This window comes from Amblyomma americanum, chromosome 5 (assembly GCF_052857255.1).
Source record: "Amblyomma americanum isolate KBUSLIRL-KWMA chromosome 5, ASM5285725v1, whole genome shotgun sequence".
NCBI classification, from domain to species: domain Eukaryota; kingdom Metazoa; phylum Arthropoda; class Arachnida; order Ixodida; family Ixodidae; genus Amblyomma; species Amblyomma americanum.
The window spans coordinates 141,406,022-141,420,952 of NC_135501.1; the positions used below are offsets into that span (position 1 = coordinate 141,406,022).

The following is a 14,931-nucleotide window of genomic DNA, read 5'->3' on the forward strand; positions in this document are numbered from 1 at the left end:
AAGACGAGTGTATAGGCCGATGCAGAAATTTAGGTTGGTGGATTACATTAAGTTTGTGGCAATAAAGCTGCGGCAGCTCACAGAGGACAGGGATAATTTGAAAGATAAAATTAGCAGTGGCTTAACACAGCTATGCCTATTTACACGTAGCGTGAGCTACGCTACGCCGCAGAGCATCAATTGCCGCTGAGCAGCAATTTCGCTCTTCTCAATAGCTATACCACACTGGCAAACGCCCCGCTATATGTGTACCCCCACTGATACCTCTGCGCATGCGTACAAAATGAGAGGCGCTATCATGCGGCTCCGGCGCAGCGTCAGACTTGGCTACTGCGCAACGGAGGCGCACAGCTGGGCACGCGCCGGCGCCAGTGCGTCTGCCGCGGCTACGACGCGGCTATGACCGGCGAGGCGCGCGCGGTGGCGGCGGCGGCGGCGCGCCAGCTGTGCGCCGTATGACGTCACTGCTGAGCAGTGCTGCATGCACAGCACTGCTCTCCAGGAGCCACGCGAAACTGCTGAACCTCGGCCAGTGTAGCTCCGCTACAATAGGAGAGGCTTTTGTCCTGCAGTGGGCACAGTAAGACTGATAATGACGGTGCCTCGAACCCTACCCTTGGACAGACGCGAGGCGGCGAGCACTTTTCAATTCTTTGCTGCAGCGCTCAAAGACACCTGCTCTCAAAGCATAATAAAGCGGTTTTGAGTGGCACCATTTCAAAAGATAGCGAGACAAAGGCTCAGAGGGTTACGGTGTTTTTTTGATTATCTTTCTTCTAGTCCTTTGTAATCGTGTGTTTTCCTCTCTCATCTGGCGTCGTTCACTTGCTCTTGGCGCCAGTCGATTCCCCCTTTCCTTACCAAACCACTTTCTCGCTTGTTTTTTTCCTAGGTACATGTATTGGGTAGATGTAATAGACAATTTGGCCTGGCTCAAGCTGGCTGGAAACCTGTAAAAGATGAGGTAGAAAAGAATGCATGTTTTCCAATTGTATATGTGGGACGGATAACTCTCTGAGATAAGATATGGCTTGGATTTTACGCGGGTCGACCTAGCGAACGGAAACATACGAACCGCAGAGCAGGGGTTAGTAGGTCTCTAGAGTACGGTTTAAACTAGGCGTTATAATACTAACAACTGAGTAGTTCCGCGCAATAAAATTTTAATTATGTAGATTCCACAATCATCTTAGAACGGAGCCGACGAAGGTGTTGTGGAAGTATGTGGAAGTGTCGTCCTTGGATTGGCGGCCCGTAGACGTAGCTATAACAGGTAGGTTTATTGTTCCACCTAACATATATTCTATCTACGCGCAGAGCTCCTGATTTTGTTGCATCGCGCAGCTGGCGCACTGTCACAATCTCTGGACTATGTTTCACAACATCACAACACACTTGATATGAGGCACGCGTGCTGGGGAAGCGTTCAAGGCTATGGACAATCCACCACGTGTGTGCTAGCCGCGGTGAATTATGTGATTTCTTGGAGAGGCGGTAGAATTTTTTGGGCTTACGCTTCTCAGGAAGTGACTGCAGCTGCACAGGTGTCTGATTACCAGAACCACGGGCAAATTCAAAGGAAAGAACACCGGCTTTTCATAAGCCAAAAATTTGTGTTGAAAAGCAAAGAGGCGCATTTTTCAACTTAGAGGGGTAAAAATTGCTCGTTGCAACTGTTACTGCTCCTCCCTTAATTGTGACTGACAAATATGCCCATGGTCACGACTGTGTTTCTTTTCTGCTTATTGCTTAATGTAGACGTTCTGCAATGTAAAGAAAACGTTTTTAACAAGAGAAAAGCATTTTTAGCGCCCTGCTTCGTTTTTCTGCGCAAATAGATGCCGGAGAATTATTGATACCGCACATGCCGCACGTCTCCACAGGCGATGACGCCGAAGAAGCAGAAGAAGAGCGAGACTCTGAGAGGTCGGTAGCCCTGCTGGCGGATCTTCAAATAGGCTACACTAGTCAGTACCTCAGACGGCTATCATCGGTCACAGCGAGACGACGCCTATTTTCTCCACCGGAGCGACTTCTTACGCCGCACCACTTAGACCAACTGGACCGCCTGCAGCAGCGTCATGAAAACGAAATCTACAGCAAAGATCCATGAGTCGACGATCATCATCGACGTGAACCCATGGCACAGGATCCCGCTCGTGTGCGTCAACCTGGTCGTATTCGTCTTCTGCTCCATTGTCGTCTTTGCCTGCGTGAGTGCCCTTTCGATTTCAGACGGGAGCAGCATTAGAATACTCTAGACGGTTGATGCGCATGTCGAATAATCTCTGCGATGAAAGAGAATACTTTTGGAACCGAGGGTATCATGCGGAAATTTTAGCGTCATTCCTTTTCCCATACATGAGAGGAGAGCGATCGTGTTGATATTCACGGCAAGGTGGCTTTGACTGTAGGCGAGACAACATGCCCGTTCTGGAGGGCCATTCCAGGGCCTCCCCGTCTCGTGTTTGTCTGAGGTACTTTCGAGGTATCCCTTCGAACTAATTTGGTTCCAGATGTCATAATGTCACCGAGGGCCCTTATACTTTTGAAAGCGAGGGTATCATACGGAACATTTAGCGTAATTCCTTTTCCGATATATGAGAGGAGAGCGATCGTGTTGGTAATCTCGACAAGGTGCCTTTGACTGTAGAAGGCGAGACAACATGCCCGTTCTGGAGGGCCATTCCAGGGCCTCCCCGTCTCGTGTTTGACTGAGGTACTTTCGAAGTATCCCTTCAAACTAATTTGGTTCCAGTTGTCATAATGTCCCCGAGGGCACTTATACTTTTGAAACCGAGGGTATCATGCGGAACATTTAGCGTAATTCCTTTTCCGATATATGAGAGGAGAGCGATCGTGTTGGTAATCTCGACAAGGTGCCTTTGACTGCAGAAGGCGAGACAACATGCCCGTTCTGGAGGGCCATTCCAGGGCCTCCCCGTCTCGTGTTTGACTGAGGTACTTTCGAGGTATCCCTTAGAACTAATTTGGTTCCAGTTGTCATAATGTCCCCGAGGGCACTTATACTTTTGAAACCGAGGGTATCATGCGGAACATTTAGCGTAATTCCTTTTCCGATATATGAGAGGAGAGCGATCGTGTTGGTAATCTCGACAAGGTGCCTTTGACTGTAGAAGGCGAGACAACATGCCCGTTCTGGAGGGCCATTTCAGGGCCTCCCCGTCTCGTGTTTGACTGAGGTACTTTCGAGGTATCCCTTCGAACTAATTTGGTTCCAGTTGTCATAATGTCACCGAGGGCACTCATACTTTTGAAACCGAGGGTATCATGCGGAACATTTAGCGTAATTCTTTTTCCGATATATGAGAGGAGAGCGATCATGTTGGTAATCTCGGCAAGGTGCCTTTGACTGTAGAAGGCGAGACAACATGCCCGTTCTAGAGGGCCATTCCAGGGCCTCCCCGTCTGGTGTTTGACTGAGGTACTTTCGAGGTATCCCTTCGAACTAATTTGGTTCCAGATGTCATAATGTCACCGAGGGCCCTTATACTTTTGAAACCGAGGGTATCATGCGGAACATTTAGCGTAATTCCTTTTCCGATATATGAGAGGAGAGCGATCGTGTTGGTAATCTCGACAAGGTGCCTTTGACTGTAGAAGGCGAGACAACATGCCCGTTCTGGAGGGCCATTCCAGGGCCTCCCCGTCTCGTGTTTGACTGAGGTACTTTCGAGGTATTCCTTCGAACTAATTTGGTTCAGTTGTCATAATGTCACTGAGGGCACTTATACTTTTGAAACCGAGGGTATCATGCGGAACATTTAGTGTAATTCCTTTTCCGATATATGAGAGGAGAGCGATCGTGTTGGTAATCTCGACAAGGTGCCTTTGACTGTAGAAGGCGAGACAACATGCCCGTTCTGGAGGGCCATTCCAGGGCCTCCCCGTCTCGTGTTTGACTGAGGTACTTTCGAGGTATCCCTTCGAACTAATTTGGTTCCAGATGTCATAATGTCACCGAGGGCCCTTATACATTTGAAACCGAGGGTATCATGCGGAACATTTAGCGTAATTCCTTTTCCGATATATGAGAGGAGAGCGATCGTGTTGATAATCTCGACAAGGTGCCTTTGGCTGTAGAAGGCGAGACAACATGCCCGTTCTGGAGGGCCATTCCAGGGCCTCCCCGTCTCGTGTTTGACTGAGGTACTTTCGAGGTATCCCTTCGAACTAATTTGGTTCCAGTTGTCATAATGTCACCGAGGGCACTTATACTTTTGAAACCGAGTGTATCATGCGGAACATTTAGCGTAATTCCTTTTCAGATATATGAGAGGAGAGCGATCGTGTTGGTAATCTCGACAAGGTGCCTTTGACTGAAGAAGGTGAGACAACATGCCCGTTCTGGAGGGCCATTCCAGGGCCTCCCCGTCTCGTGTTTGACTGAGGTACTTTCGAGGTATCCCTTCGAACTAATTTGGTTCCAGATGTCATAATGTCACCGAGGGCCCTTATACTTTTGAAACCGAGGGTATCATGCGGAACATTTAGCGTAATTCCTTTTCCGATATATGAGAGGAGAGCGATCGTGTTGGTAATCTCGACAAGGTGCCTTTGACTGTAGAAGGCGAGACAACATGCCCGTTCTGGAGGGCCATTCCAGGGCCTCCCCGTCTCGTGTTTGACTGAGGTACTTTCGAGGTATTCCTTCGAACTAATTTGGTTCCAGTTGTCATAATGTCACCGAGGGCACTTATACTTTTGAAACCGAGGGTATCATGCCTAACATTTAGCGTAATTCCTTTTTCGATATATGAGAGGAGAGCGATCGTGTTGGTAATCTCGACAAGGTGCCTTTGACTGTAGAAGGCGAGACAACATGCCCGTTCTGGAGGGCCATTCCAGGGCCTCCCCGTCTCGTGTTTGACTGAGGTACTTTCGAGGTATCCCTTCGAACTAATTTGGTTCCAGATGTCATAATGTCACCGAGGGCCCTGATACTTTTGAAACCGAGGGTATCATGCGGAACATTTAGCGTAATTCTTTTTCCGATATATGAGAGGAGAGCGATCGTGTTGATAATCTCGACAAGGTGCCTTTGGCTGTAGAAGGCGAGACAACATGCCCGTTCTGGAGGGCCATTCCAGGGCCTCCCCGTCTCGTGTTTGACTGAGGTACTTTCGAGGTATCCCTTCGAACTAATTTGGTTCCAGTTGTCATAATGTCACCGAGGGCACTTATACTTTTGAAACCGAGTGTATCATGCGGAACATTTAGCGTAATTCCTTTTCCGATATATGAGAGGAGAGCGATCGTGTTGGTAATCTCGACAAGGTGCCTTTGACTGTAGAAGGCGAGACAACATGCCCGTTCTGGAGGGCCATTCCAGGGCCTCCCCGTCTCGTGTTTGACTGAGGTACTTTCCAGGTATCCCTTCGAACTAATTTGGTTCCAGTTGTCATAATGTCACCGAGGGCACTTGCAAATACTCGAAAGGTGCAGTCTTCGCCATGGTCACGGCTGATACGAAAGGTGTCATTAACGAAAAGACATTCGATCATTGCAGCCACTTGATATGTCTACAGTCATAAGCTAGTAAAAGGGATAACACATTTTCTGCACTAGAACTGAAAAATCAGCCGCCGAAAAAAATAGTCTCTTGCGTTGGCGGTGGCGTGTGAAGCCTCGAAGGAGAGGAGGCAAAGTAGCGAAAGGAAAATACGCCGGGGAGAGGAGATGATAGACTATAGAGGGAGTGAGCAGGAGGAAATGGACAGAAAGAGTTGGAAGGAGAGAATAGGGAGGGAGAGGACAAATCAACCGTGGAGATACGGTAAGGGCATGTCGGCGTTGCACGACGAGTGCGCACATGCAAACAGTGGTCTCCAATCAGATTGGAAGGGTGGGAAAATGGGAGATGAAATACGGCGTAGCACACTGCTGCTCACTGAGTGGATCATGCCACGAACTACCTTCATGAACGAAAACTAACGTTAAAACACATTCCGCGGTATAAATCTAACATAATATCTGATTTCGTACTGCCGCAGCACATTTCTCAGAGAGGTTAGAGCAATGATATTTCTTACTGCACGCAATTCACGCAAAGACCACACCCTGTTGTGCACTACAGCTGGGCCCGTCTACAGGAAGCAAAGTGCCTATATTCAACTGGATAGCCTATTACCACTTGCACACAGGCGCCTTGAGCGTTGCTCTAATCGGCCGACATTCGCCTGCAGTACCATTCGTAAAGTGTCACACGTTGATTTTTAGTGACAATCTCTGCAGAACGCACTTTCCCCGTAGTGAGTCTGGCTAACTGACTTCACTTGACCCGGGAAGGCGAGTGTTTAGTCGCAACAGCTGCGCTCCGACATAATAAAAAAAATTGTTTTGAGAATTAAAAGGCCCGAAAATCTCCATCTTATATTCCTCATTGTGCTCTGTGATGAGAAAGTCTTTTAAGTCGACAGCGACTAAAAATATTGCGCACACTTGAACAGCTACTTTCGCTATGCTAAGTTACGACGACCACCTTCCGCGATAGGCCTAACGAGTCCGCAGGGTTTGTGCGTGCAATTTCGTTGATCACGGAGAGCGAATGCAAATGAACAACGAGTATAGTTTTGATAACAGCCACCTGAAAATAACTATCCCTTACGTCACAAAACGCGCACACAGTGGACGGGAAGCACCCGTGGGAACAAAGCTGCCGAGCAATAGTCTAGTTAAGCCGTCAGCAGCAGTCTTTGCCGTAGTTTCCGGATACAAAATAAGGCCGTCTGAATTATTGCGAACAGTCACCGAACACACTTCTATATATAGTGTGTTAAAATTCAGTATTCTTCACATCGCAGAAAGCAGGAGCAATGAGCGAGAAGCGCTGGTCCTGCAGGATGTGTGCAACGATGTTTGCTTCCCATACACGTGATCGCATCGGCGCTTACTACAGAGTTGTCGCGCTGCGTAGGGAAGCAAGGTCGAACCGGTAAAAAATGAGATTGTTTAATATAACTAAAGCGAAGTTTGCGTTTGATGTCATGAAAACGAACAGAAGCTGCTTCTACAAAACGATGTAAACAGACAAAGCTGGAGTGCAGTAGTCTTCGTCAATGCATTCTCGGGGCACGTAGCGCATAAGCGCTAAATGCTCAGTGTTTTATTACACCCTCAAGTACTCACTTAGCGACTACACGAAATGTTTGCTTCAGAAGCAGCAACCAAAAATGAGCCCCGTCTATGGAAATCAATATGCACAGAAGCGAACCCTTGCCGCCTTTCTGTGGTCGGGCGAAGCGATGACGACGGCTTTTGGTCAGTGCGTGCTGTGTGCGCGTTTCGAAGGTATTTCATCATATACAATGTCTTCGCAGAGCTCCGCTGATTTTAATGTGTCGCAATCGTTTGTCGTTCAATAATTCGTGCGGAACCACAAGGCGGCATTCGAGTCGAATGACATTCAGTTGGAAGGCATTAAAAATGCCCTTGTGTCCGGGTTGTAGGGGCATTGCTTGTCTCGAATCATTATGGTTTTTGCAGTTAACACGTGTTCAGATGTAGAAATAAAACTTAAATTTAACTTAGAGCAATTATTTAGCGCAAAAATCGTATTCTTTAAGTATTTACGCGCGAACGTTGCTTTCCACAAATGCTAGAAAATTGATCACCATTGCCATCATTTCCAATGCCGCTTCTGTCTGACGTGTGACAGCGCACGCCAATAGTGCCATTCGTTCAAAGGATGAGGAGAAGGAGAGAAACATTTAAACCATATGAGAAAATTGCTGTTGATAGTCGGTTTCCTGATTCCGGGACTCCACTGCCCTTGGCTGCTCAGCGAAGTTGATGAACAAGTGCTTGTTGAGTTGCCAGGGCATCGCTCGACAGCTGTACCTCCCACCGCTCAAATGACGTGGACTACGTCTTTAGGTTTCCTGGCATACTCAATCAAGAATTATGTCGCAATTCTTACATTATTACATGTAAAAAACAAAAACTCGCAGCGAATAGGGAAGATGAAATAGACAGGACCAACACTGTCATCAAAAACGTCGTCATAACAGTTGGCCTTGTCCGTTTTGTGTCCCGTTTCCAACCCTCACTATTCGTCCAGTGTGTGCTTATCGTTAATCGATTACTTTTTCCTCAATCATAACTCGGTTGTGGTCTTTCTAATCCGCAGATTATCTCCATCGTGGACCGTCGCGACGAGATCTCGTTCCGCAACCGGTCATTGCTCATCAGCTTCGTGGTGAACATCGAGATTCCGGCGCTGGTGGGCTCTGGCCTGGTGCACGCCACCAGCTTCATGGGCTTCATCGGCGGTCTGCGGGAGAACGTTTGCCTGCTGCGGTGGTACCAGAAGGCCACCTACGCGCTGCTCGGGCTGGACGTGCTATTTATGGCGATGTGCTTCGCCGTGCCTTTCGTCAGCAGAAGCGTGAGTCACGCTTTTACATGAAAAGAATGGCTTGCTTAATGCAAACAAATCTGGGATGAGATAATCGCATAATTTCTCTTTTTCGTATCTTGATTGCGGTCGTCAGCCTTAGGGCACAGTCTCTTACCGTTCTGGTGCTTGGGACAATGAAAAATGATGTGGTGGGCTGTTAACGCTGTGTGATGTCACTGGGCGTCAAATACTGCCATGTAAGGCACCAAATACCATACAAAATCGAAGTTTTATTGTGCCGTGAATTGCTCGATATATTTTTTCAGAGCGTGCAAGACGCGTTTAGCATTGACCTCATAGTCAGCTATCGGGACAACCCTGACTACGCCAGGCTCGTCGATTACACGCAGGTAAGTGTACTTGGAACAAATACTAAGACTAATTGCTGCTAACGCTTCAAAGCCATGCTTAGTTATACACTAAGAGCGTTTTTAAGAAATTGGAAAAAAGAGTTGTGATTTCTAAATAAGAAATATAGCCTTTTTTGGTAGCTGCATTGCCTAGTTATTTATAACAGCAATTTTTTTGCAAGCACGTAAATCTAAAGAACCCTCAGTGACCACAAAATGAATTATGCATTGCAATGATTAGAGAAGCCCCAAAATTACTCAACGCAATTGAGTACCTTGTTTACGTTTAACAAAACGTGTATTCAAGGACCATGCTGTGGTGCCTTGTTCGTAGAGAAAGACATGGGAGGATATAATGATTTATTTACTTGTATGAAGCGTACTGATAGATTTGTGAATCGCCATAGCAAGTCGGTATCATAAAGGAACGAAAATCACTGTCTACACTTGACTACCAATCGTCGAAATACTGTTCATTTCTTTCTCAAAGACAGCGTCCCTCCAATTTATCTCTCTCTGTCTTTTTTTTCTTGTCTTCTGCTTGTCATTCCTGTGCTTCTTTTATTTCTCTTGTTCTTTCTTTTTCCTTTTTCCTCTCTCTTTTGGCAACTTGGATTGACATGCGTAAGCTTGGATTAGTTCACAGTGATGCTCTAAAATTACAACGTGGTTCAGTCACATGACGGCTCGGGATATTGGCTCCTAACGACAGCTTTCGGCGTGAAATACTAAACGGCTACCAAAGCCGCCAAAAACGAATGCCCCATTAAGTGGTGTCCGTGGCAGCAAAAGATTACGGTGGTAATTGGATACCTTAGGTTATGCTCTGTTTAATTAATACATGCTCGCTTAACCTTTATACAACTGAAACGTACCGATTGTTCTAAGTACCGCTCAGTCCCCATCAATATCGCGTAAGGCCTGATCAATATGAGAGAGCACAAACTATAAGCATTCATTTGTTTACCACTCTATAATTACGTGTGACAAGCGTAGTTTGTTCTGTTCTCTAACTAGATTCCGTCTTGTCGAATGTTATCCAAACTCATTCTCAAATCTAGTGGAGAAATAGACAGAAATTGTGAACTTTGTGCAAAAGGCCTGTTTCCTCTCATATTGCCCACGACTGTACAATAAAAACGACCTGTTCAGGTCGAACTCCGCCTAACTAGAACAACTTTTTGCTTCCTTTTTATTTAACCATCGAGACTCGTCTGCCTAGTTTAATTCAGTGATTCACAGTATTCTTTTTTAGTGGCATTCTGCTCTCCCGTATCTTTATAACTGCCAAGACTGCAATGCCATCAGGACATATTTCACCGGGTGGCGCAGGAATCGTTCATGTGCTGCGGTGTGACCCGCAACCGGTACCGGGACTGGGACCAGAACATCTACTTCAACTGCTCCAAGTCGAACCCGAGTGCCGAACGTTGCTCGGTGCCGGCGTCTTGCTGTCGCCCCATCACCGTACTGAAAAAAGGTGGCGAAGTGGACCCGGAAGTACGCCTCAGGCGCAGGTTCTGCGGAAAAGGGGTGCTCGCCATCACCGAGCAGAGGGCATGGGAGAAGGTGCGCCCTTGAGATAGCTGGCAGAGCTCTTTTCCTTGTCTGTGGCGAAGAAACGGAAATAGTGGATGTTACTTGATCATCCCCTCTCCCTAGGTGAATGTGCCCCTCCGTAACCACTGTTGTCTAGACCTGCATACTAGCATCACTACAAATTTTGCATTCTCACTACCAAGCATGTGGACTGCATAAACCAGCGATGTATGCAATAAACATTGACGAGGAACTAACCAATATCCAGAGGCCACTTTACTGGTCGGGTACAGCGTGCCAATAAATACCTAGCCGGCGGCAGTATAATGGGACCTATATCTGTTCCTTCTGTTATGACAAGCGCAACGATGACTTAACTCCGCTTTGTCAGTGAATTAGTTCTTATGCGCCATTACCAACGTAATATCTCGCCCTCAGAGCTGTCTAAATATTTCATGGTCATCCGTCTATATGACATGACACAAAATGCTCCACACTGCAAGTTACTCCACTTGTTCCGACGTCGCTAGTGCTTCAGCAAGAGCCAAGAACTGGCCAGATTGACGAGATGCCGCTCTGTTTGTTGCCACTCCATGAAAACTGAGCAACTGAGACTGGTCCGGCTAAGCCTATCTAACTGAGAATTTTAATGGAGTATGATACCGAGGACCGACAAGAAACATTAATAATAAAATCTTTTGTTACGCCGGGCCATCACTGGATAAATATTTCGTTTGTAGATCACCGCAATCGCTACCGATTGCGGCCATGTAAGAACACAGACGCAATTAATTAGACTACGTTCTGTTTTGAGAAGCAGTGCACATGGCATTGCTACAGTGCGTTCATTCCGACTAGCCGGGTTTCTATTTTGGCGATAATTATCGCCGCGCAATGCGCAGCAGTAGTTTCATATCTCTTTCCGCCTGCAGACATTCAACTGCTACAGCTATGGATAAGTGGTATAGAATAACACTTACGTTGGCCGTTAAAAAAAGTGCAATCATGCTGATTGGATTGCAGAGCAAGGCCAGTCAATGATGCCTTAAATGGACTGAAGAAAATAGTCGGACATTAAGGGCAGAGGGCGTCGGGCGAAAGGCGGCGGGCATGTTGTCCAAAATATAGTTGAACTAATAATGAGTGGTCCCTTAGAGTGAAACACCGGGTTCAGAATAATGGTAAACATCGATGGGGCCTCCAGAACGATGACGGGAAGATGCTTTTATGAAGGTTGGGGGGAACAGCGTGAGCACACCTGGCGAAAGAGAAGTTCAGAGATCGGTGGAAAGCGGCAGTTGTCCACAGCTATACCTGATAGGGTGATGATGATGCTGATCATGATTATCACTATCGCTTTCGCAAGCCAGTGCCACTGGGGCACTCAGATAACGTGAGCAATGGGATACGCCATCATCAGCATGTGAGGCATCTTGTGCCCAAGTAGTTGGGGTGAAGCGAGGGCCGCTTCACTATTTTTATTTCCCGACGACTATCAACGTGGGAATTGGTTCATAGAGGCATGTAAATGGACAGGAAGCACAGGTTTTTTCATCGGCATATTCGAGTATAAAGAGTTCGTTTAGAAATACAATCATTTGGTAGCGACACTCAGCCTAATATTTCTTAGTGGCCGTATTTATCATCAAAATCCTCTTTAAAGTTTGAAACATGTTGTTCGCCAGGTGTTTTCCCATCAGTGTGCTCATTACGCACTTTTTGTGCGTATCTTAGGTGAAAATGTCACGTTCTTTATATCAGATATCCCTTCTGCTAGTCTTTATTCGCCGATAGTACGAATAAAAGAAATAGAAGAAATGAAATTAAAACAAACTAAAAAACACGCGGATCCCTGATCCCGCTGGGAAAGGTCGCCGGGTCACAAGCAACGTTCTGACAACTACTGATTTCATTCCCAAGTGTGGTACGGCCTCCGGTAACCTCAAGGTGTGTACATGTTTGCAGAGTACAAGCCACTGCCCCAGCACTTCATTTCTTCTTCGATGTGGTTATCGTCGAAAACAGGGTTGAGGTTGAGGTGTTGAATGCTACAGGTGGGGTTAGCCTTGCTTTGTCTGCCGGCAATTGCTCCACCGCAGCGTCCCTTCGATATTAACAATGCCGCATATACCCCGCTAAGCGCACAGTCTCTTATAATAGCACACATTCTCTCCCGCAGTCACCATCTATGCACACTATCAATCCACACAGTTCACATCACAGTCCACTCCAGAAGTCACCATCTATGCACATATTCAGTCACGGAACATAGGCCATTGTAGTGCCACACTCCATACACACATTCACTCACAGTATAAAGTAGTCCACTCCGGAAGACACCATCTACGCACACATTCCATCGCAGTAGGCCATAGTCCGTTACTGCTGTCACCATTTAGAAACAAGATCCGTGTCCTTCAGAAATGTTAAAAGAAGGCGTGCAGCCTCCCTTCTGCATTTCTGGTTTCCACTCGGGTAGACAATGTCCTGAACTGTGCTGTGACGGGTTCCTGTCTTCTTGAAGGAAGCGAACATCACATGCCTTTCCGCGTTGTACTCTGGGCAGTACATAATATAATTTTCGATATCCCCGCACACACCACATAAAGAGCAGAGCGGAGACGATGCTATGCCGGTCTTATGCATCCATGCAGTAGTGCGAGCAGAGGTCGTGCGAATTCGATGTAGAAGGGTCGCCTGAGATCTTTTCAACCCCTTGGTCACGCATGGCTTGTGGGACGCACTCCACTGGGTACCGAAGTGACCGAGCACCGTTTTCCTGCAGAGACTTTTTTTCATCTTGAGGTACTTTTTTGATGGAATATTTGAGAGAGCTTTATGGGCGAGATTGTCTGTCACCTCATTACCGTTGACTCCTATGTGAGAGGGCACCCATTGGAAATGTATAGTAAAGCCTCTGCTGTGCAGATTCTGCACGAAGCGCAGAGAGCTTATAGACAAGGCGTCAGTGGGGAATTCGCGCTCTAACTTCTGAAGGGCAGATTTTGAATCAGGATGACAATAGGTTGAGCTGGACAAGACCCTAACTTCCGTAAAGCCGCGTCAATAGCAACACTTTCAGCCGTTGTGGAGGATACGACAGCAGTACACCGTACGGACCACTTACAGTCCAAAGAAGGAATGCAAAAAGCCGCTGCGCTAGCTTGTTTGACCTTGTCCACAGAACCATCCGTGAAAATTTGAAGATGGCAGGCATACTCTGTTTCCAAGTGTTCAAGTACAAGCGGGTTCCCGTCTTCTTGAAGGAAGCGAACATCACATGCCTTTCCGCGTTGTACTCTGGGCAGTACATAATATAATGTTAGATATCCCCGCACGCACCACATAAAGAGCAGAGCGGAACAGTATGCCGCCTACAGTGATAAAGTGAGCGTGCTTCGTGAGAGTGAAGCTCCTGCGCCATGTCTTTTTGCAGGTGTTCACGCGCAGCTGCGTGGACGCGTTCGTCGCCTACATCCGCTCCAACATCACCATTATGATCGGTGCCTGCCTGGTGACATTCGCGGTGGTGGCTCTGCTGCGCTCGATGGCCTCCACGGTGTGCGGCGAGATCATCTCCCTGACCGACCTGTACAACAAGTACTACCGCAACGTGGCCAAGGGTTACCGCCAATCCCTGCGCAGGCGCCAGGCGTTGCAGGCGGAGGCCCGCGCTAAAGACCTTATGGTCATGGAGATGACCAAGCCTGAGTGAGTGCGCAGTGTTAAGAGAAAAGTTTTTCGCAGAGTTGGAGAAAACACGGAACGTTTACCCCACCTTGTTCGCGGTGCTAGCGTTTCACATCAAATGCTCTGCAGCACGATGGGTTCTTCGTTTACTTGATGCTTAACAAATAGAGCAGCCATGTTGGAGAAGGATGCTTTTGCGGGTGCAGGAAATCGAGGGACAGAATATGGACATGATGTAGGGGCAGATCCATCTGGTGGGTTTATCCGACATTCAGATCAGAGACAAGGGAGCAGTAGGGCGATGTTGCTTAGGAGATCGAGTTAAATAAAGGATTACACAAGACAATATACATTCTCCCAACTTTTAATGCATACTGGGCGGCACTTGGTGGAGAAGCAGGCCAGCGTGCAAAACAACTTCCATGCCTTCTCATTTTTATTGCAGGTCGAGGAGCACAATATCACCGAAAGAGGACCAGATAACTTCAGACTACTTCGGGCCGCCCCAGCCCAAGTTTTACAGCGCGAAATAGTCATCGGCAAATGCTCACCGATCGCTATTCTTCTTGGCTTAGAATCTTTATTTCAACTGCCATCCTCATTTGCTCATTAGCAGTAACATAAATCGAGCCAGTCCAGAAAAGCAACATTTTCTCAAACGCAATAAACGCAATATTTTGTGCCGTCATAAGGTGGCTGAACTATAGTTTAGAACAACCGAATATAAATAAGAATTTTCCTTTGAGTTCAAATCCAAACCTCGCGCTATTGTTCCCACCACTTTGGCGTCGGAGTATGAGAGAAGCGTAAAAATTTAGCTTCAGCAAAGTTTCTATTTTCGCGACTTTCCTTGCGGCAATATGTTCTCTGCAGTTCTGTCTCTTTGCTCTTTTGTGCAAAATGTTCTTACTTTTAGTGGGAGCAATGATCGTC

General features: G+C 47.1%; 1 protein-coding gene across 1 annotated transcript; it reads left to right on the forward strand.

The window, feature by feature from the left end:
- Positions 1-1,864: 1,864 nt before the first annotated feature.
- Positions 1,865-14,622, forward strand: LOC144134240 (tetraspanin-33-like). The gene is made up of 7 exons (XM_077667197.1): positions 1,865-1,967; positions 2,101-2,213; positions 8,150-8,407; positions 8,686-8,769; positions 10,102-10,338; positions 13,745-14,019; positions 14,444-14,622. Exons 1-7 carry the CDS (start codon positions 1,865-1,867, stop codon positions 14,529-14,531), a joined length of 1,158 nt encoding a protein of 385 aa, XP_077523323.1. The 3' UTR covers positions 14,532-14,622.
- Positions 14,623-14,931: the final 309 nt, after the last annotated feature.

Coding starts and splice junctions, on each gene's coding strand:
- LOC144134240 (XM_077667197.1), top strand. CDS start 1,865: ATGCCGCACGTCTCCACAGGCGATGACGCCGAAGAAGCAGAAGAAGAG. Junction 1,968..2,100: donor TCTTCAAATAGGCTACACTA/GTCAGTACCTCA, acceptor CGAAATCTACAG/CAAAGATCCATGAGTCGACG. Junction 14,020..14,443: donor ATGGAGATGACCAAGCCTGA/GTGAGTGCGCAG, acceptor TTTTTATTGCAG/GTCGAGGAGCACAATATCAC.